General features: G+C 35.6%; 2 protein-coding genes and 1 pseudogene across 2 annotated transcripts; all 3 read left to right on the top strand.

The window, feature by feature from the left end:
* Positions 1-1,687: 1,687 nt before the first annotated feature.
* On the top strand, positions 1,688-10,679 carry LOC133864106 (protein NRT1/ PTR FAMILY 2.7-like). Its single transcript, XM_062300326.1, has 5 exons — positions 1,688-2,082; positions 2,796-2,979; positions 3,091-3,308; positions 7,472-8,010; positions 9,755-10,679. The coding sequence occupies exons 2-5, from the start codon at positions 2,862-2,864 to the stop codon at positions 10,605-10,607; spliced, it is 1,728 nt and encodes a 575-aa protein (XP_062156310.1). The 5' UTR covers positions 1,688-2,082; positions 2,796-2,861; the 3' UTR covers positions 10,608-10,679.
* A 1,936-nt stretch (positions 10,680-12,615) lies between these two features.
* On the top strand, positions 12,616-16,769 carry LOC133864223 (protein NRT1/ PTR FAMILY 2.7-like). Its single transcript, XM_062300501.1, has 4 exons — positions 12,616-12,808; positions 12,930-13,147; positions 14,212-14,750; positions 15,724-16,769. The coding sequence occupies exons 1-4, from the start codon at positions 12,691-12,693 to the stop codon at positions 16,565-16,567; spliced, it is 1,719 nt and encodes a 572-aa protein (XP_062156485.1). The 5' UTR covers positions 12,616-12,690; the 3' UTR covers positions 16,568-16,769.
* A 2,349-nt stretch (positions 16,770-19,118) lies between these two features.
* Positions 19,119-22,887, top strand: LOC133863380 (protein NRT1/ PTR FAMILY 2.7-like; annotated as a pseudogene).
* The last annotated feature ends 1,008 nt before the right edge of the window (positions 22,888-23,895 follow it).

The raw sequence follows: 23,895 nt of genomic DNA, 5'->3' as shown, positions 1-23,895 counted from the left end.
AGCTCAGTACCGTTATTCAAGCCAGATAAGAATGGAGATGATTTATTTTATGATCAATATTATATATTTTACAAACCTAATAGTTTATATGTTACCACAAGTCATAGGTAGGAAAAATGAAATAAATCTCAGTAATAGATTAGGGGAGCCATTTTTGGTGTCATAGACTTCATTTGAAGTCCAAACCGATCGAGCCACGAAGAGGAGACAGATCGAGAGTGGGAATGACGTCCAACTCCATTATATGTTAATTACACAAACAGATAAGTGAGAATTTTTTTTTTTTTTTTTAAAAAACAGATAATTGAGAAAGGGCCCATGAATATGATCCCCACGTGCATTTCATTGCCTCCAATCCGACCAGCATTTTGTCCATGAAAAATAGGACTCACCACTTTACTTAATCCTCGCATCTTCTATTTCAATTACTGTTTTCTTCGCTTAAAAAAAATAAAATAAAATTGGAAAAGAAGGTCAAGCAGTAGGTGCAGGCTGTGGAACTGGTGGAATTTATTAATTTAATATGGGAAATCATGGCTGTTAGTGAGGGCGCGCACTAGCTTCCTCGGGGGTTTTTTTTTTTCTTTTTTCAAAAGTGAAAGAAAAACAGACGAGAATAAGCTTAACTGCATCCCCACTTGAGACCTGTAACAACTATTAAAAAGATGGTAGCAATAGTAAAAATGCTGTTAGAATCTAAAAAAAGGACTGCAGAGAAGAAATAACTCAATACAATTTCCAATACATAAGTTTTCCACGAAGGAAAACAAAATCCCAAACAACATAAAAAAACAACAGATAAAACAAATGGGCATAGTTTTCCTTTAAAATTAGGTTGGAGGAACTTTCTCTAATTTAATCTATAAAAATGTTATATGTCTTTTTGCACGTGAGAATGACATGCTTTTATTATTATTATTTATTTTTTTTTTTATTTTTTATTGTAAGGATAAAGTTGAAAGAAATTTTATTAAAAAAGCATGTACTCTTCCAACTTTTTCCTTCTAGTTATATATATATATATATGTGTGTGTGTGTGTGTGTGTATGTGTGTGTGTATGTGCGCGCGCGGGGCCGTGTGCGATCGCGTGCTTGTCAAATGCAAAAGGACACATGTCATTTTTATAAATTGAAGGAATTCCTTCAACCTAGTTTGAAGAAAATCTTTTTTTTTTTTTTCAAATTTAATGGAAGACCCTAATGGTAAATTTAAAACTTAATTATATGAAAATTGAGTAAGAAATGATTAGATGATGGATGTCTAACATGTCTATTGTTCATGGGCGTTTTTGTCGTGTCAAAACTTTTGTCCATCCCTTTCTTAGCTAGTGACATGATGATATATGTACTTCCTTTTCTATTTCTTATTTTTTGGAATAATTATAAAAAAGCCTCACAAACTACCCGTCGATTTTAATGTAGCTTTCTGAACTATGAAGTGTACTAATTTGACCTCTCAAACACCAAAGAGTGCCAAAAATGCTTATTTTGTTAAAATATTCCTATGATACTCTTGATACGTGTTATATATTCAATTAAAAAATAATAAAAATTTAAAAATCAAAGAAATATTAAAAATATTAAAAAAAATCTAAAAACTAAAAAATAAAAAATATGAAGGGGTGGCTCCTTTTGGGCCAAATTTTGGCTGGCCACCCCCAAATGGCAAATTAAGGAGGAGTTTCAGGTTCGACGTGTGGATCTTAACGACGACGTGCAAGAAATCCCCAAAGAAAATGTTCAGCACGCTGGACTTGTACTAAGCTATCTCCGGTCTCTGGCCCGAGATCGAATCCATCTTCTTGAACGAATCAACCTCCAAATCCATATGAAACAAGGAATTTAAAGACGACCCACGATTTCCATTACCGAATTTAGTAACCTTGTCTCTCAACTTCGCCTACCCATCTTCGTCCGAGTCCTTCGAAACCACTCTAAGTTCTGAAGCTCACCGAATTTCCTCCAAATATAATTCACAACCTCCTCTGGCTCCAACTCTTCGATTCCCTCAACCTGCTCGGTCTCTTCCTTCTTGGGGTTCGACTTCAGAAGCCCCTTCTTCAAGAACTCCTTGGCTGCAAGGTAATGGCCTTGTCAATATCGCCGAACAAATTGTCTCTAGAGTCTTCCTGATTGAGATTTTCTGCCTGGTTTGGCTTCAGGGCCGGGGGTGGCCAGCAACCTCTATTGGCAAAAATGGGAGTAGCCGGCCACCCCCATTTGCCAAAATTTGGCCTAAAGGGGTGGCTCCTATATATATATATATATATGTATTAGTTTTTTTTTTTTTTAATATTTCTTTCATTTTGAAATTGTTTTAATTTTTATTATGTTTTAATTAAATATATGACATGGGCAAGGATATTATAGAAATATTTCGACAAAATAGACTTTTTGGTATTTTTTAGTAGTTTAGGGATCAAATTAGACTAATTAGTCCACTTGATTGTTCAGAGACTACTTTAAAAAGGGCCGATAGTTTGGAAACTTTTTTATAATTATCCTTTTTTTTTTTTTTTTTTTTTTTTTTTTTTTTTTTTTCTTTTCTGTTTCTTAAAAGAGTAATGATTCACTACCACCTAAATATACAACTTTTCACCATCTTGTCCATGTGGTAAGGTGGTCCCTCACCTTAATTTATTTTTAAAAAATAAAAAAAATTAAAAAGTAGTGGGGAACCACCTTGTCACATAGACAAAATGGTGAAAAGTTGTATCTTTAGGTGGCGGTGAATCATTATTCTTCTTAAAATGTGCGCGATCATAAATAATGCGAGTGTGTATGGGTGTACGCAGGAGTGTGTGTTTGGGTTTATATGTGGGTGTCTGAGAGAGAGGAGAGAGAGAGAGAGTGTGGAAGCCATGGAAATGCAGCACGTTGAAGGGAAGCTTTCTATGCAGACTACACCCAGAGAAGAAGGTCCACATGCATCTAAGGAATCTAAACGAGGAGGGTGGATTACCTTCCCCTTCATTACAGGTTTCTCTCCCTCTCTCTCTCTCTCGGTGCTGTAACTTAAGCTCTTTCTCCTTCATTTTGGGTTGGTCTAACTCTAAATAGCAACGTGTGTGAACGCACTGTTTTGAGCAGGAAGCGTGTTGGGTCTGTCCATAGCAGCCGGTGGGTGGTCGGCGAATCTGATAGTATTTCTAATGACAGAGTTTAACGTGAAAAGCATAGCTGCTACAAAAATATACAACGTTGTACTCGCTTGCAGCAGTCTCTTTCCTATCGCCGGTGCAATCAGTGCCGACTCTTTCTTCGGCTCCTTCCCTGTTGTTTCCACCTTTGCCTTTGTTTCCTTACTGGTAATAATCTTTTTCTTTTTTCTTTGCAGTAATGTTTTCAACTCACAGTTTTTTTTTTTTTTTTTTTTTTTTTTTTTTTTTTTTTTTTTTTTTTAAAAAAAAAAAATTTTTAAACGAAAGATACGAGGATTTTATTAATCAATGATCGCGAGCATAAAGTTCTTACATTACAAAGTATAAAACTCTGCAAAATCATAGCCACATGTTAGAGCATTCCTAGTAGCCTCATCAAATTTTACTCACCAAAATAACTAAAAATCATTTTTTTCTATTCTGGTGAGCCACTTTATTAAAACTCCCCCAGCAGCTTCACCATTTTAACTAGTCAATATTCACTATTCCATTTAAATAATAATTTTTTCATATTTATTTATTTTTTCTCTATATAATATTTTTACAAAAAATCATTCATATCCATGAAATAAGGACATTACCGTTTGAGAGATGGGAGATGGGAGAAGAAACTGAGAGAAAAAAGGAAAAAAAAGTGTGCTAATCATGTGAGAGAGAAAGGTGAAACAAAATTTGGTGAGTGAGTTGTTGAGTGAAAATGCCTCATCTAATTTGGTTAATAATTTCAGTCATCAAATTTTTTTGATTAAAATAGTGAGGTTGTTGGGAGTGGTTTTTCAGGATTTTCATCAAATTGGCTTACCAAAATAGCTAAAAAACTATTTTGGTGAGGCTAATAGGAATGCTCTTTATGAGACTACATAGTCATAGATATAAACAAAATTCTTACAATAAAGTGTTATCTATGACTTTCATCTTTCACTAATCTATGTATAAAAATAGTTAAAGAGCATATTTGATTCGAACAGACTAGGCCTAAGACAAGGGTAACCAAATATCCTAAAAAAATTTATTTAAATTGTCCGTGAGAGATAACCACTCACATTAAAATATACAGGCCGTGAGAGATAACATTTCATACTTGACTAACCTTCATCCTATAGATCGCCCATGAGGGCAGGTCTAAAGAAAATAAAACTCTTATTCAAAGCAAAAACACAAAACTATCAAACAACAGCAACGACCACAACACAACACGGAAGTAGATGGACGAATGCATAGCAGAGATGCCAAAATTGCTAATTTAGTCGGAGAACACCTACAAATAAAAGAAAAAACCATCTGAATGGGAGTGAGAGAGTAGGAGTGGGGAGTAGAAAGGAAAAAGAGAGAAGATGAGGGAGCAGATCTACTCCCTCTATCACTCAGATCTGTTTTATGAAAGGTAAATTAAGTCTTTCCCTACATTTTATTAGAGTTTATAGCTTTTGCAAATGTTTTTTTTTTTTTTGTAAGTACAACATTCATCCATCAAAGAGCAGGGTAACAAAGATAATCCAAGAGGGATAGGAAACCCAACAATTAATAAACCCAAACTTGATAAAATAGTGCCAAAATTCGTAACACCATTAGGGAATGGGTATGTTTTTGATTCCAAAGGAATAAAAAATTTCTCGGCCGTATATTCCTCTGGACAAAGCCAAGGATACATCCACATAAAGCAAGAGCAACACCAAAATAGTGAAGGGCAGGGACATGACCCTAGGAGGAGCCATCCACCCTGTCAAGAGACACAACTCCTTTGCAGGAGTTGAGAGGCGAGCACTGAGTACGTTGGAAATGGCAGCTCCTTTGCAGGGGTTGAAGAGGGTAGGTACAGCTAAAATAAGCACAAAAGCTCTAGAAAAATAGTCTCCCACATATACCAAAACCCTACAACAGAAATTAAAAGCTTGTAAAAGCAAAAAAAATAAAAAAAAAAGTCGTAACAAAAAATCGACGGCTTGCAGAGCGGAGGATAGCGGAGTATCCCGGCAAAAGAGCTTTTCTACCCAATTCCAGAAGTTCTTAAACGATTCTACACCAATCGTTTTCAACTTACTTAATTAAACTAATAGTCGTCGGTGGGAAATGGAAATTCACTTTTGAGCTGCTTCAACCACAAAATCTTTTTATGGCCTCGTGATAATCGCACACTATATATATATATATATATTTATGTAATTTATTAAGCGAAAAGTAATACAGTACTTACTGGTGTTATTGTATTTGTACATGTAATATATAGTCGCTACAGACTCTTTTGAAAGTCCATCATCACTTTCTCATAATTATGGAGGCTAGGCTCCTTCATAATTACTGTATAAATTACTTAACAATTTATTGCCGAATTAATTACCGAAAATCTCTTAAAAGTACTGCGTAAGGATGGGACTTCATGAATTAACGCATGCACTAGCAGGTATACATTTTCAATGGATCAATGAATGATGGGACTTCAACAAATAACGTGCTAGGATTAATTAATACAATTTCAAATTGATGGCAAATGGTTGCTTCATATAGCTAGATGTGCTTAATTTGGGCTGCTTCATCATTCTAACATGACGGGTAAGATTGGTAAACGATTGTGTAGAAAATTTTTTGTTTGAATAGTAATAAGAAGTTTTTAATATGATTTAAAGAATAAAAAATTTTGAATTTATTTTAAGAAAAGGTAAAAAAGTTATATTTTTTTAATATATTTTTTTTTGGGTAAAATAGTAATAAAAAATTTATTAATGTGATCGATATAAAAATTATAAATATTTTTAGTTTGACTTTCTTAGAAAAATTAAAATGATTTGCCAAACGGCGCCATTAATGTGTCTGGAGATCTAAAAATACACCTAAATATCATATATATTTTGAGCTGCATTAAAGGAATTTTTTTTTTAGTCTAATTTGAGAGAAAACTTTTCCCATCCTTGCAAATTATAAATTCATGTAAAAATTACACGTATTTTAAACAAATCAATTTAATAGATTGTGTCAAAAGAATTGTCATCAATCATGTTAAATCATAATTTATTCCAAAAGTTTAAAGTGATAGGAATGAATGAATTTAATAATTTAATTAATATTCTAACACTTCCCCTCACGTGTGGGCTAAAAAAAAAATCTCTCTCTCGAGTCCGACCTCATCTCTCCCTCTCCCTCTCGTTCTTCTTCTTCTCTCTCCGACCAGCGACTGAGACGGGCGATGGGAACGGGACAACAGGATCTGGACACGGCCGGAGTCGGTGACGTTGCTGAGGTCGGATCTGAAGAGGAAGGTCAGATATCCGGCCGGATCAAGCTGAAACCCACGGCTGGCCAGATCTTAGTCGGGATACAGAGACAGATCCGGCTGGAATACATGGATTTCTGGCCGGTTCTCTCTTCCTCTCTCTTTCTCTCCCCCCCTTCGGCCTCCTCGACACCATTCTCTTTCAAACCATCGGATGAATGTTTGATTTTTTTTTTTGGGTAAGTAAAATTCTTAGGTTAGATTTACATTTTGTGTTTGTATTGGGTTTGGATTGTGAAGGATTGTTTGATTTGTGAAGGATTTTTCCTCTGTTTTGGGTTTGGATTGTGATTCTTGGGTTTGATTTGTGAATGATTTTTTGAATCCCGGTGACCGGATCTACCGTTGATTTCCGGTGGAACCCGAAGGAGACCGGCAATGATTGAAGAAGCCCGTCTCTCTGATGGATTTTTGATAGAACCAGAGCTGATTTACGCTGGTAGACGAAGCTCGATCTGACCACCGGACATAAAAATAAGAATAATAATTATATTAAAATAATAATTATAATTATGATTTAAAAAATTTAGAAAAAAAAAAGAAGAAGAGAGAAGACAAATTTTGGACGATTTTGGGCAAAACCGTCTAGAATTGCGGACGGTTTAACCCAAACCGTCCCGAACCATAATTAGCGACGCATTTTCCTGGACGGTTTTAAACCGTCTGGAATTGATTCCAGACGGTTTTTCTGCATTTTTGGACAATTTTAAACCGTCCAGAATTTGCTTTTTTTTTTTTTTTTTTTGTAGTGCCTCTTAACAAGTGAAGTCCAACACGTGAAATATTTAACTAAAATATGGAGTAGATTGTGGAGTCAAGGTTCGAACTCATGACTTCTTGTTCTAATACAAAATTAAATCATCACTTGTTCTAAAAATTTAACAAAACTAATTTAGAATTGAACTTTATCCCTCTCTCTCTCTCTCTCTCTCTCTCTCTCTCTCTCTATATATATATATATATATATATATATATATATATATATAGATGAAATTAAAAGCATTTCTTTTCATTCTATATATTTCCTTTGTGAGGAATTCAGGGTATGATCATGATGACCCTAACGGCTACAATACATTCCTTGAGGCCACCACAATGTGCAATTGGCTCACTCACGTGTGAAACCCCGTCAAATCTTCAATATGCAGTCCTCTATATAAACTTAACGCTGGCTTCACTAGGGCTTGGAGGCACGCGCTTCACAATTGCGACGATGGGAGCCGAACAATTTGACAAAACCAAAGACCAGGGCACTTTCTTTAGCTGGTATTACTTCACCTTGTACATTGCTAATGTCGTCAGCTTCACCGCCATCATATATGTTCAAGACAACGTAGGCTGGGGGTTAGGGTTTGGAATATGTGCCATTGCAAATGCCATCGGCTTAGCCGTGCTTGTATTGGGGAAGCAATTCTTTCTCCGAGTTAAGCCAAAGGGAAGCCCTTTCACGAGCATAGCTCGTGTCATGGTTGCAGCAATTAAGAAGAGGAAAATTTTGACAGCTTCTGGAAGCCATGATTATTATTTTGGCACCACCGGGATGTTAAAAATGGAAGACCGTTCGCCAACTAAAAGTTTCAGGTATGAGTTATAATAATATCTTTAAAAATTTTGTTATTCAAATTGCTAACAATCTGTGTAGTATATATATATATATATATATATGAGATCAGAGATTTCTTATGGGATTTACATATTCGAGCAGGTCTCAAGCGGCTCGCCTACTTGTTTTTTGGCATGGAGTTCCATAGAGATTTTCTCATATTTCTTATTTGAATTGTGACGGCAAATTGATAAATATCCATATGTTTGTTTTTGGTAATTAATTTAACTAAATCACTGTTTTTGATTTGCACTTATTCATTTATACAATAATTGAGTGCAAAAAACTAAGGATCAATGCAATGTACGTAAAAATTATTATGTTTGGACATGATGAGTACTTGAACATGATACACACACAGATATATATATATATACAGAATATTTCTCAAAAAATAAATACAGAATATTTTTGGAAAACTTAATCAAACAGGCTCAAAACCTTTCTCTCGATGCATGATAAGATATTATAATCTCCAAGATTTTCCGGTGGTCAAATGAGAAAATTAATAAGCTAGTGTACGTATATTGTGTCATGCCATTAAAAAAATATAAATGATGGGCTAATATATACATGTATTATATCTGTAAAATCTAATATGAATCAAGAAATGAAAAGAACCTTGATCCTTTTATAATTAATAGTTGTTCACAGGATGATATTAAATATTAATTGCTAATATTATATCTTGATTGAGTGAAATGGAGAGGACCGGATCCTTTTATATATAATTGATCGATCTTCTGCTTCATACTAATTTGTTTTATTTTTTTATTTTTTTTTTTATTTTTATATTGTAGGGAGGGGTTGCTTCAAACTAAATACTGTCCAATATGTCATAAATACCGAGGCCACACTCATCATCATGGCCCCGCGATGGATATATATATATAATGTTACTTATAAATTATTTGCACTATAATTATATATTTCTAAATATACTATATATTGTGCGTCTTGGTTTACTATATATATATATATATATATTGAAGCAATGGCTAGTGACTTGTGCACTACAAAAAAAAAAATGCCTCTCGATCTTGGCATTTATTATGTGTCAAGAAGTAGGTATTAAATGTCAAGAAACCATTTCTAATCTTTAATTCCTCACCTATTTCTAACGTCTTAGCATTGTAGTTGAGAAAGTTTGTTTCTTGACACAACTTATATGATAGGAAAATTTCCTGACATATAACTTATGTGTCATTAAAATTAGTTTTCTTGCACATATATGTGCCAGGCAACATAATTTTCGCACAGAAATATTGTTAGCAAACTGTGTTTCATGGCACATGATTTATGTGCCAGCAAATTTAATTTCTTGCACGTTTCCTAGCACATATATATGTGCCATAAAATCGTCTTTCATTGCACATGATTTATGTGCCCTAAAAATATGAGTTGATTTTGTTATTGTGAAATTTTGAGATGAATTGTAAGTAATAGGTAGTTTGTTTGCTGTTTGCGTAGATATGAGTACGTACTAGTTAAATCTTTGGTGTTTTTTCGTTTGTTGGTTTAAATATGAAGCTTATTCATCCAAAAATAAATAAAATTAAAAAGATGGGACTGGGTTGTCAATTTAAATGGCCAAGATTCTTCAATTTTGTATGCTCAACTTCAATTAATAGAATAAGAGTAATGCTACTTTTCACGCTCATTTTATATCAGTGATGTGTTTTAAATGGTATTTCTTAAGTGCTTGCTCCACTTTCCATGCAGATTCTTGAATCATGCAGCACTGAAAACTGAAGGTGACCGGCAACTAGACGGCTCGTATGCAAGATCATGGAGGCTATGTGCCGTGGAAGAAGTGGAAGACCTCAAAAAACTAATCAGAATCCTTCCAATATGGTCTACTGGCATTTGCTTGAGCACTACAATAGGTATTTTCAACAGCCTCACAATCCTCCAAGCCCTAACAATGGACCGCCACCTCGGCCCCCACTTCAAAATCCCAGCTTCCTCCTTCCTAGTATTCAACCTCTTAGCTACAACCATCTCAATCTTCACCATCGACAATTTCCTCCTCCATACATGGCAAAATCTGACCCGCAAACATTTGACACCCCTCCAGCGTATCGGAATTGGCCACTTCATCAACATCCTTGGCATGGTGGGGTCCGCCCTAATCGAAACTAGACGACTCCACGTGGTCCGAACCCATCAACTCATGGGTCAGCCGAGCGGCTTGGTTGTGCCCATGTCAGCTTTGTGGCTCGTGCTGCCGCTAGCCGTTGTGGGCATTGGTGAGGGATTCCATTTTCCAGGAACAGTTGCACTGTATTATCAAGAGTTTCCAAAGTCGCTAAAAAGCACGTCCACGGCGATAGTGTCGTTGTTGATCGGAATTGGGCTTTATCTAAGCACAGCGATCACTGATTTGATAGATAGAACGACGGGATGGTTGCCAGACAATATCAACGATGGGAGAGTGGATAATGTGCTTTGGGTGGTGGTAGTGATAGGAGCTTTGAATTTTGGGTACTTTTTAGGTTGTGCCAAGATGTTCAAGTACCAACATGTTGAGGACCATGATGATGGCATTGATGGGCCTTCGGGGCTGGCTCACTGAGATCAGGCTTTTATAAGTTGGTTAATCTAGGTGGGAGTCCAATCAGGAGGTTTCTTATCAATTTGATAATAATTTAATGCAAGTGTTTACAAAACCTAGTGTATTTTCTTTCTCCTGGTCCTTTTGAAAAGTTGTTCCCTTTTCTAGACAGTTTCTTGCAAGATTTTGAATGTAATCAAAGATTTCCAAACATCCAACCACTAGCTACTAAAAATAGGGCTTTTATCGGCTTATATTTTTCCTACAACCAAAATAAATGCCGATATAAATGGTAATTTCCGTCTCTTTGTCCCTTTTAAAGGCAACGGGTAAATCACCTAATTAGTTTGCGTCGAAAACTAGGAAGTGTTGGAAATGTGAAATATTTATCGGCATTTTTTTTGGTTTTTTTAAGTACTGTAACATGCCAAAAGTCTAGTACTCTTGTTGATCACCATTTTTCAAGTTGAATAAGAATGGAGATGATCTATTTTATAGTTAATATTAGATTTTACGAACCTAACGGTGTATATGTTGCGTTAAAAACCAAATAAATTTACCTTTGAAAGTAACAAAACTAAGTACTTGTTTGAGAAATGCTATATTTTTCATTTTTTTTCTCCAAAAATTGATTCTTAAGTGATGTGTACGTCACCATATTATAATATTTTGTTTTGAAAATGTACGTGTCACATTACTTGAGAACCAATATATTCATTCTTAGAGAAACTTTTTGAGAATTACAGCATTTCTCAACTTCAAAAGTTCACAAATTCCTAGCCGACGAAGTCATAGGTAGGAAAAATGAAATAAATCAGTAATAGATTAGGGGAGCCATTTTTGGTGCCATAGACTTACTTTGAAGTCCAAACCGAGCCACAAAGAGGGGACAGATCGAGAGTGGGAATGACATCCAACTCCATTAAATGTTACACGAACAGATAATTGAGAAAGGGCCCATGAATCTGATCTCCACCTACATTTCATTGCCTCCAATCCGCACCAGGATTTTGTCCTAGCTTGAAGAATAGGATTCACCAGTACTTTACCTAAAAAAAAAAAAAAAAAGGGAAAAGAAGGTCAAGCAGTAGGTGCAGCATGGGGGAATTTATTAATTCAATATCGGAAATCATGGCTGCCAGTGGGGGCACTTCCTCATTTTCTTTAAGGGGAATTAATGATACAAATTCATCTCGATCTTATTTATTTTTTATTCATCTTAATTATTTTTACATGGACATAATTTTCTTCTAAAATGGATTGGCCTAACTCTTCTTATTCGGTCTATAAGAGTATCATGTGTCTTTTTGCATGTGAGAAACAATTTTTTTTTTTTTTTTTTTTTTTTTTTTTTTTTTTTTTTTTGTAAATTGCAAGGATAAAATTGAAAGAAATTTTATTAAAAATACATGCGGCCTTTCAATATTATCCTTCCAATTAAAAGAGATATGTGTTTCTTATATGCAAAAAATTAAAACGCATGATATTTTTATAAATTGGGTTAGAAAAATTTTCTCCAATTTAATTTGAAAAAAAAAATCTTTATTTTTTTCAAATTTATTATCAAATTAATTAGACCTCACAAATTTAATAATGAATTTAAAATTTGAGTTCTACATGGATTGGATACAAAATGATTAAGGGATAGATACGTGTCTCTTATATTTATGAGTGTTTTTGTCATGTCAAAACTTTTATCAGTCCCTTCTCAGTTATATATATATATATATATATATATAATTTTTGTACAATTTTAACAATTTTTTTTTCAAATTAACCATTAGATCTGTTTTTCTACATGTAAATTATACAAATTTTAAAAAATTTTATTAGACTTGTACAAGAGTCGTACAAAATTATAAATGTATCGTATCTTCGGCTTTCTTTTATGTAAGTTTCTTATTTTTGTCCCTTTCTGTTTCTTAAAATGTACGCGATTATAAATAATGCGGATGTTGATGGGTGTACGTAGGCGCGCGCGTGTTTGTGTTTATATATGAGGACCGAGAGAGAGAGAGAGAGAGGAAGCCATGGAAATGCAGCACGTTGAAGGGCGTGTGTGTGTGTGTGAGAGAGAGAGAGAGAGAGAGAGAGAGTGGAAGCCATGGAAATGCAGCACGTTGAAGGGAAGCTTTCTACGCAGACTACACCCAGAGAAGAAGGTCCACATGCATCTAAGGAATCTAAACGAGGAGGGTGGATTACCTTCCCCTTCATTACAGGTTTCTCTCTCTCTCTCTCTCTCTCTCTCTCGCTCGGTGCTGTAACTTAAGCTCTTTCTCCTCCATTTTGGGTTGGTCTAACTCTAAATAGTAACGTGCGTGAATGCACTGTTTTGAGCAGGAAGCGTGATGGGTTTGTCCATAGCCGCCGGTGGGTGGGCGGCGAATCTGATAGTATTTTTAATGACAGAGTTTAACGTGAAAAGTATAGCCGCTACAAAAATATACAACGTTGTCCTTGCTTGCAGCAGTCTCTTTCCTGTCGCTGGTGCAATCATTGCCGACTCTTTCTTCGGCTCCTTCCCTGTTGTTAGCACTTTTGCCTTTGTTTCCTTACTGGTAATTATCTTTTTCTTTTTTCTTTCCAGTAATGTTTTCAACTTAATTAATTAAACTAATGGTCGGTGGAAATTTACTTTTGAGCTGCTTCAACCACAAAATCTTTTTTTGGCCTCGTGATAATCGCACTATTGATATATTTATGTAATTTATTAAGCAAAAAGTAATACAGTACTGGTGTTATTGTATATGTAATATATATATATATATATATAGTCGCTACAGACTCTTTTGAAAGTCCATCATCACTTTCTCATAATTATCATAATTATGCATGGAGGCTCCTTCAACAAATTAATTATTACTAACAATTTACTGTCGAATTAATTACCGAAAATCTCTTAATGGTGCCTAAGGATAGGACTTCATGAATTAAGGCTAGGGATACATTTTCAATGGATCAATGAATGATGGGACTTCATGAAATAACGTGCTAGGAATACAATTTCAAATTGATGGGAAATGGTTGTTTCAGATAGCTAGATGTGCTTAATTTATGCTGCTTCATCATTCTAACATGAATGTGCTTGGAGAACTAAAAATGCACCTGAATATCATATCTATTTTGAATTACATTAAAGGAATTTTTTTAGTCTAATTTGAGAGACTTTTCTCATTCTAACTAATTATAAATTCATGTAAAGATCGATTACACGTATTTTAAACACATATCAATTTAATAGATTGTGTCGAAAGAATTGTCATCAATCATGTTAAATCATAATTTATTCCAAAAGTTTAAGGTGATTAGAATTAATGAATTTAATCATTTAATTAATGTTCTAACACTTTCCTTTACGTACATGTGGGCTCAAACTCTCCTTTAACAAGTGAAACCCAACACGTAAAATATTTAACTAAAATATCGGGTAGCTAGATTGCGGAGTCAAGGTTTGAATTCATGACCTCTCGTTCTAATACAATATTAAATTATCACTTGTTCTAAAAACTTAAGAAATCTAATTTAGAATCGAACTTTATCCTTACAACAAATTTTATATGTATATAGATGAAATTAAAAGCATTTCTTTTCATTCTATATATTTCCTTTGTGAGGAATTCAGGGTATGATCATGCTGACCCTAACGGCTACAATACATTCATTGAGGCCACCACGATGTGCAATTGGCTCACTCACCTGTGAAACCCCGTCAAATCTTCAATATGCAGTCCTCTATGTGAACTTAACGTTGGCTTCACTAGGGCTTGGAGGCACGCGCTTCACAATTGCGACGATGGGAGCTGAACAATTTGACAAGACCAAAGACCAGGGCACTTTCTTCAGCTGGTATTACTTCACCTTGTACATTGCTAATGTTGTCAGCTTCACCGCCATCATATATGTTCAAGACAACGTGGGCTGGGGGTTAGGGTTTGGAATATGTGCCATTGCAAATGCCATCGGCTTAGCCGTGCTTGTATTGGGGAAACAATTCTATCTCCGAGTTAAGCCAAAGGGAAGCCCTTTCACGAGCATAGCTCGTGTCATGGTTGCAGCAATCAGGAAGAGGAAAATTTTGACAGCTTCTGGAAGCCATGATTATTATTTTGGCACCACCGGGATGTTAAAAAGGGAAGACGGTTCACCAACTAAAAGTTTCAGGTATGAGTTATAGTACTATTTCTGAAATATTTGTTATCCAAATTGCATGCTAGCAATTCGTGTAGTAAATATATATATATATATGAGAGAGTGCTTATTATGAGATTCATCTATCCGAGCAGGTCTTGAGTAGCCCACCTACATATTTTGGGGCACGTGAGTTCCATAGAGATATTCTCTCACATTTACTATCTGAATTGTGACAGTAAATTGATGACGATTCATAAATTTGTCTTTGGTAATTAATTTAACTAAATCACTGTTTTGGATTTGCACTTATTCATTTATACTATAATTGAGTGCAAAAAACTAAGGATCAATGAAATGCACGTAAAAATTATTATGTTTGGACATGATGAGTTGAACATATATATATATATATATTGCGGGGCCATGATGATGAGTGTAGCCTCGATCAGTACGTATGACTTATTGGACAGTATTTAGTTTGAAGCAACCCCTCCCTACAATAAAAAAAAAATACAAATTAGTAAGAAGCAAAAGATCAACATGATAGGAGTAGGTGACCGGTTTAATTAATTAATAATTATTACAACCAACCAATATATAATATTAGCAATTAAAATTTAATATCGTCCGCATCAACATCTATTATATATAAAAGGATCCGGTCCTCTCCATTTCACTCAATCAAGATATAATATTAGCAATTAATATTTAATATCATCCCATCAACAACCATTATAAAAGGATCAAGGTTCTTTTCATTTTATGATTCGTATTAGATTTTCAGATATAATTATACATGCATGTATATATTGGCATATCATTTAATAAAAAAATATGTGCTTCTCACATGTTTAAAAAATACATGTCAATTTTATATGTAGGTTGTAGGCTTGTAGGAAATTTTTGTCATTAATAGAATATATAAGAGTAATACTGCCTATTTTATATAGGTGATGTGTTTTAAATAGTTTTCTTTTAAGTGTTTGCTTCACTTTCCATGCAGATTCTTGAATCGTGCAGCACTAAAAACTGAAGGTGATAGGCAACTAGACGGCTCGTATGCAAGATCATGGAGGCTATGTGCCGTGGAAGAAGTGGAAGACCTCAAAAAACTAATTAGAATCCTTCCAATATGGTCTACTGGCATTTACTTGGGCACTGCAATAGGTATTTTCACCAGCCTCACAATCCTCCAAGCCCTAACAATGGACCGCCACCTCGGCCCCCACTTCAAAATTCCAGCTTCCTCCTTCCTAGTATTCAACCTCTTAGCTACAACCATCTCAATCTTTACCATCGACAATTTCCTCCTCCCTACATGGCAAAATCTGACCCGCAAACATTTGACACCCCTCCAGCGTATCGGAATTGGCCACGTCGTCAACATCCTTGCCATGGTGGGGTCCGCCCTAATCGAAACTAGACGACTCCATGTGGTCCGAACCCATCAACTCATGGGCGAGCCGGGCGGCATGGTTGTGCCCATGTCAGCTCTGTGGCTCGTGTTGCCGCTAGCCGTTATGGGCATTGGTGAGGGATTCCATTTCCCAGGAACAGTTGCACTGTATTATCAAGAGTTTCCAAAGTCGCTAAAAAGCACGTCCACGGCGATGGTGTCATTGTTGATTGGAATTGGGCTTTATCTAAGCACAGCAATTACAGATTTGATAGATAGAACAACAGGATGGTTGCCAGACAATATCAACGATGGGAGAGTAGATAATGTGTTTTGGGTGATGGTAGTGATTGGAGCTTTGAATTTTGGGTACTTTCTAGGTTGTGCCAAGATGTTCAAGTACCAACATGTTGAGGACCATGATGATGGGCCTTCGGGGCTGGCTCACTGAGACCAGGCTTTTATAAATTGGTTAATCTAGGTGGGAGTCCGATCAGGAGGTTTCTTATCAAATATTTGATAATAATTTAATGCAAAGTGTTTACAAAACCTAGTGTATTTTCTTTCTCCTAGTCCTTTTGAAGTTGTTCCCTTCTATTTTCTATGTATGAAGAAATAAAAAAATACAAGGTAAATCTTCATTTACCCTTTAAACTACCACCACATACGGCTTTTTCAATGTCTCCTCTAACTTTAAAAGTTACAATGCAGGTATATATCCAATGTATCAGTCTATTTCAATCATCTTCTTCGTTATGATTTTTTTGTTAAATCTTAAGATAAAAAGCAAAAATAACCAAAATACTTCAGTTTATAAACTATAAGTTCGGGAATATCCTAGCTTTGTTTGGAAGTAAACTTGAATTCTTGCTTAAATATATCCGTTTCTCAACTTTCTTTTCGTGAATTAAGTTTTGAATATGCCTAATTTGGTAAATACCTAGTGAAGAAGTCTTTTGAGTTCATTTTGTGGAGTAGTGCTTATAGTGCTATCCGGCACCCTTTTATTTCGTCATAGTCCGACTTTCATGCCCACGTGGCACATGTTTTAAAAGAAAATATATGAAAGCTTCTCAAACACGCATTGTTGCACGTCTCCTACAGGTTATTCCCTTTTCTAAAAACATTTTCACCAAATTTTTCAAACTCTCCATCCCAACCCAAAATCCTCAGCCCACTGCTACCCAAAATTTTTCAACTGGTGAAGGGAGAGCATGTTGGAAAATAAAATAAAAATTCCAAATGTAGGGGGAGAGAGAAATCGATGGGGGGAGCAGAAATCACTAGAAATAGAGAGAGGGGTTGGTCTAGATCTTACCGATACCGGTAAGGACGACCGGCCGGAGTGAGAGAGAGAGAGAGAGAGAGAGGGAGATGGGAAACCATGCGTGTTTTGGACTAGGCGTGATTTAAAAGCATGTGCCATGTGGGCACGAAAGTCGGACTATGATGAGATGAAAGTGTGCCGAATAGTATTACTCCATTTTGTGAGATGGGGTACCCTTTGGAGAATTTCAAGAAAATAGTCCTATCATCTGGCGGGACTTCTTTCTCTTCCTGATCATGATCACCAGCGCTCAACTTCAGCCGGCTCAAAACCTCACCGATTTCAATATTCAAAATATGCCGCTGAACCGAAAGATCATAAGGATCAAAACCCTGCAAAATCTCCGAAGGCCCTCCTCCTCCACTGACATGATCAGGAGGCAAAACTTGTAAAGCCCCCATGTGATGAGGTGGATCGATGAACCCCAACCCTAGGATTAGAATACCAAGCAGGCAACAAGGGATCAAAAGGAGGATCGATGTTGTCAGTGCTGTCGTAAAAACGGGAAAGGAAGGTCAAGCAGTAGGTGCAACATTATGGAATTTATTAATTTAATATGGGAAATCATGGCTCTTAGTGAGGGCACTCCCTCAGTTTTTTTATGAGTGTTTTTGTCGTGTCAAAACTTTTATGTACGTTTGTTATTTTTTTCAGTTTTGTTTAATCAAGTCATTGTTTTTTCACTAAGCTTTTATTACTATTCAACCAAAAATACAAATACAAAATAATTTGTTTTTTTTTTTTTCATTTTTTTATACAAATTTATTTTATTTTACATCACATCAATCACTTTTTACTACTATTAAAAACAAAATTCACCTCCATTTTGTGTGGGTCTAAATAGCAAATTAGCTCACTTTGAGCAGGAAGCGTGATGGGTTTGTCCATAGCAACCGGTGGGTGGGCGGCGAATCTAATAGTATTTCTAATGACAGACTTTAACGTGAAAAGAATAGCTGCTACAAAAATATACAACATTTCACTCACTTGCGGCGGTCTCTTTCCTGTCGTCGGTGCAATCATTGCCGACTCTTTCTTCGGCCCCTTCCCTGTTGTTACCACCTTTGCCTTTGTTTCCTTACTGGTAATGATCTTTTTCTTTATATCTTTTTTCTTTTTGGTAATGTTTTCAACTTTTTTTTTTCTAAGCCAAATTGGAAACTTTTAAGCTGCTTCAACCACAAAATCTTTTTATGGCCTAGTGATAATTGCACTATATATATTTATGTATTTTATTAAGGAAAAAATAATACAGTGGTGTTGAATAGTATATGTAATATGAGAGCTGATTGGTGCACGTCGCACCGTATGGGTCTCACTTCATGTGTCTATAAACCCGCACAACAGTTACACAACTGTTGTACAAGAGTCTTTTCTCATGTAATTATATATACTCGCTACATAATCTTTTGAAAGTGATGGTCATGATCACTTTATGATCACAATTTTGACTTATGTTCCGTTTGTTTTGGTGTAAAATAGTTTCCGTCGTAAAATATTTTCAGAAAAGTCATTTTTCAGAAAAAAAAAATATATATATATATATATTTTTCATTGAAATTATTTTTCGGTGTTTGGCGCGTACGGAAAATTACAAATATTTTTTATATTTTTATTCAATCATATTAATTTTAAAAAATTAAATTTTATTCACAACATAAAAATATTAATATAAATTGGAGGCACACGCTTCACAATTGCGCTAATGGGAGCTGAACAATTTGACAAGATCACCAAAGATCAGGGCGCTTTCTTCAGCTGGTATTACTTCACCTTGTACATTGCTAATGTCGTCAGCTTCACTGCCATTGTATATGTTCAGGACAACGTGGGCTGGGGATTAGGGTTTGGAATACGTGCCATTGCAAATGCCATTGGCTTAGTTGTGCTTGTATTGCATGGGGAAGCGATTCTATCGCCGAGTTAAGCCAAAGGGAAGCCCTTTCACGAGCATAGCTGGTGTCATGGTTACAGCAATCAGGAAGAGGAAAATTTTGAGAGCTTCTGGAAGCCGGGATTATTATTTTGGCACCACCGGGATGTTAAAAATGGAAGACAGTTCACCAACTAAAAGTTTCAGGTATGAGTTATATATAGTACTATTTCTGAAAATTTTGTTATCTAAATTGCTAGTAATTGGTGTAGTAAATATATATATATGAGAGATTTCTTATAAAATTCACTTATCTGAGCAAGTCTCGAGCAACCCGCCTACTTGTTTTTGGGTATGTGAGTTCCATAGAGATTCTTTCACATTTAATATCTGAATTCTAACAGCAATTTGAAAATTGATGAAAATTCATATGTTTGTTTTTGGTAATTAATTTAACTAAATCACTGTTTTGGATTTGCACTTATTAATTTATACTATAATTGAGTGCAAAAAAACTAAGGATCAATGCAATGCACGTAAACATTATAATATTTGGACATGAGTTGAACGTGATATATATTAGTCTTTGAAAACAAAACACTTTTCAATTTTTGTTACTTTTGAAAATATTTTTCAAAAAAATCAAAACACAGAATATTTTTAGAAAACTTATTCAAACAGGCTCAAAACCTTTCTTATCATGACAAGATTATAATAAGACATAATTAGATATTATTAAGCTACTAGCTTGCTAGCTAGTATAAGCTTGTTGCTTCTTTGCGTAGGTTTCACTCTTCGATCAACTTCCTCTCTTTTTTTCTCCTTTGCTAAGAACAGTCAGTAGTGTTTAGTTTGAAGCAACCCCTCCCCACGATAAAAAATAAAAAAATACAAATACAAATTAGTATGAAGCAAATTAAAAGATCAAATATCATAGGCGTAGGTGCATGGTTTAGTAATTATTAGAACCAACCAAGATTTAATACATACTAGCAATTAAAATTTAATATCGTCCCCCATCAACATCTATTATAAAAGGATCCACGTCCTTTTCATTTCACCTTATCAAGATATAATATTAGCAATTAATATGGTCCCCATCAACATCTATTATAAAAGGATCCAGGTTCTTTCTACTTTATGATTCATATTAAATTTTACAGATATAATAGTGCATATATATATTGGCAAATCATATAAAACTTTTAAATGGCGTGATTCAATGTACACCATTAGTTAGATGCAATAAAACAAAAAGATGAGTTGGCTTTGTAATTAATGGTGATATTTTGAGGTGATCAATTGCAAGTAGTAGGGAGTTTGGTTGTTGTTTGTGTAGATGAGTACCAGTTAAATCTGGTGTGTTTTTTCGTTTGTTGGTTTAACGAAGCTTACTCATCCAACAAAAAAAAAAAAAAAAACAGATTAGAATTGGGTTGTCAATTTAAATGGCGCCCAAGATTCGTCAACTTTGTATGCTCAACTTCAATTAATAGGATAAGATAGAGTAGTTCATTAATTACCAAGAACATTTGTTGAAGCGGAAAGGTGAAGACTTGAGATTTTTTGCACTCGTAATACTGAAATCAAGAAAGTGATGCCTTAATGCTACTTTTCACACCTATTTTACATTGGTTAACATGATATGTTTTAAGTGATTTTTCTTTTATTTTTTCAAATAGCTAACATCAAAAACCACTTAAAACATGTCATATATGCCACATGAAATGTAGAAATAACTTCCACGTCATGATGGGTTCTATCCAACATCCCTACCATTATATCCATATTAATTAGAATAGTGGTTTTTACTTTTCCTTAATTTTACTGGACATGCAGCTATTATATTGTTTGTGGAACGTCTTAATTAGCTAGTGCTTGCTCCACTTTCCATGCAGATTCTTGAATCATGCAGCACTGAAAACTGAAGGTGACATGCAACTAGACGGCTCGTATGCAAGATCATGGAGGCTATGTGCCGTGGAAGAAGTGGAAGACCTCCAAAAACTAAGAGAAACGCTAAGGGTACTTACAAACCTTTACAAAAGGAAGTTTACAAACTAACGTGGCGTTTTACATAGAATAAATGTTAAAATACAAAAATTCCCTTCTCCCCTCGAGTCGCCGGCCGTCCACTTCCATGGCCTGTTTCAGAGCTCCAGTCGTCGGCCGATTGGCCGGACCAACCAAACCAGCCGGATCTTGGTTTTTGTAACCCACACCGGCCGAATCTAGGTAATCATTGAGATTTGGATCAATGATCATTTGAGATTTGGATCTCCTCAATCCTCCTGAGTGTGGGCCGGATCTGTGACGTTTTGAGATCAGGACAGATGGACGGCCGGATGAGTGACGTTCCAAATTTAAAGGTGAGTTTCCAGCCGAATCTAGGTTTCCGGTTGGACGAACCAAACCAACGCACACCGGCGTGGGTTTGGTGGAAGCCAAAAACTCTCGACCTCGACCATGGGCTGCCCACACGCCGTCCTCTCCCGGGATCTCTCCCTTCTCCCCAATCGTCCATCTATCCCAACCTCCCATCACCAGCCGTGCATGGCCTTTGGGAATGAAAGCCATGGACGGGCAAGTCAGTTTGTGGAATCCAACCTTCCACTTGGATTTAGTGTGGACGTGGAATATTATACTAGGTGTTTAATTTTTTTAGTTAATAAAATGCCACATGCATGCTATGTTAGTATGTTTACTTTTTTTTGTAAGAATTTGTAAGTATCCCTAGCATTTCTCAAAAACTAATTAGAATCCTTCCAATATGGTCTACAGGCATTAATTTGCTTATGCACTACAGCAGGTATTTTCATCGGCCCCACAATTCTCCAAGCCCTAACAATGGACCGCCACCTCGGTCCCGTTTCAAAATCCCAGCTTCCTCCTTCCTTGCCTTCAACCTCTTAGCTACGACCATCTCAATCTTCACCGTCGACAATTTCCTCCTCCCTAAATGGCAAAATCTGACCCGCAGACCCTTCACACCCCTCCACCGTATCGGAATTGGCCACGTCATCAACATCCTTGCCTTGGCGGGGTCTGCCCTAATCGAAACTAGACGACTCCACGTGGTCCGAACCCATCAACTCATGGGCCAGTCGGGTGCGCGGCTTGGTTGTGCCCATGTCTGCCTTGTGGCTCATGCTGCCGCTAGTCGTTATGGGCATTGGTGAGGGATTCCATTTCCCAGGAACAGTCGTTGCACTGTGTTATCAAGAGTTTCCAAAGTCCCTGAAAAGCACGTCCACGGCTATGGTGTCGTTGTTGATCGGAATTGGGCTTTATCCAAGCATAGAGATCACAGATTTGATAGATAGAACGATAGGATGGTTGCCGGACAATATCAACGACGGGAGAGTGGATAATTTGTTTTGGATGATGGCAGTGATAGGAGCCGTGAATTTTGGGTACTTTCTAGACTGTACCAAGAAGTTCAAGTACCAACATGTTAAGGACCACGATGATGGGCCATCGGGGCTGGCTCACTGAGATCAAGGTCGATCTTATAAGTTGGTTAATCTAGGTGGGAGTCAGGAGGTTTCTTATCAATTTGATAATAATTTATTGGAAGTGTTTACAAAACTTGGTGTATTTTCTTTATCCTATTCCTCTTGATGTTGTTCATTTCTAGTTTCTGTGTATGAAGACATAAAAAATACAAGGAGAATCTTGACTTTATACCCTGTAAACTACCGGCCACTACATACGGCTTTTTCAATGTCTCCTTAAATTACCACTAACTGCACGTGGTTACACATGACTAACTACAAGTGACTAAAAATTAAGTTTTTTGTAGTGTTAGTATCTGATGTATCAGTCTCTTTCAATCACTTCATTCTTAAATTTTTTGTTAATTAATCCTAATAGAATAAGCAAAAATAACCAAAATACTTCAGTTTATGAGCTATTTTTTTAAAAAAAAAAAAAAAAAAAACCCTCAAGGCAACGGCGTGGGTATATATCTTTTTTTTTTTTTTTTCCTGTAAATTTTTGGAATTTTTTTAATGAAGTGTATATTTATATTTTTTAAAAAAATTTCAAAGATATAAAAGACATCTGACTTATTAGACGTCGTTTGAGTGAAGGAAAAAACCTTATGATGGGAGGTGACTGAAAGGGGCTTATAGAGATCAAAATTTGTGAATTTTTGAAGTTTGGGAATATATATATCCTATCATTGTTCGGAAGTAAACTTGAATTCTTGCTTTTATATATATGTTTCTCGACTTTCTTTTCGTGAATTAAGTTTTGATCGAATATATATGTCTAAAAAATATTACTGAAACCTTTTTATATAAGCTTTAATTGTATATACATAATGAACCAAAATCCATGCACATATTCCCTTGATTCCATCTTAAATTATGCACAAATTTCAAAGTCCGAGGAATCATCTCCCCTTCGGCATTGTTTCTTCTTGCGCGCAAAATATACATAAAGGAAAAGTGTCATTGAAAATCTCACAAAAAATTAAAAGATCATGATCATATATAATTGCAATAGAAAAGATCGGGAATTAAACGAGGTTTATGCTCATTTTTAAATATTCTATACTGAAAAAATCTAGTATTTT

Source organism: Alnus glutinosa, chromosome 3 (genome assembly GCF_958979055.1).
Source record: "Alnus glutinosa chromosome 3, dhAlnGlut1.1, whole genome shotgun sequence".
Classification (NCBI taxonomy): Eukaryota; Viridiplantae; Streptophyta; class Magnoliopsida; order Fagales; family Betulaceae; genus Alnus; species Alnus glutinosa.
Note: the sequence above shows the minus strand (reverse complement) of the source record. Positions and strands in the feature narration are given on the sequence as shown.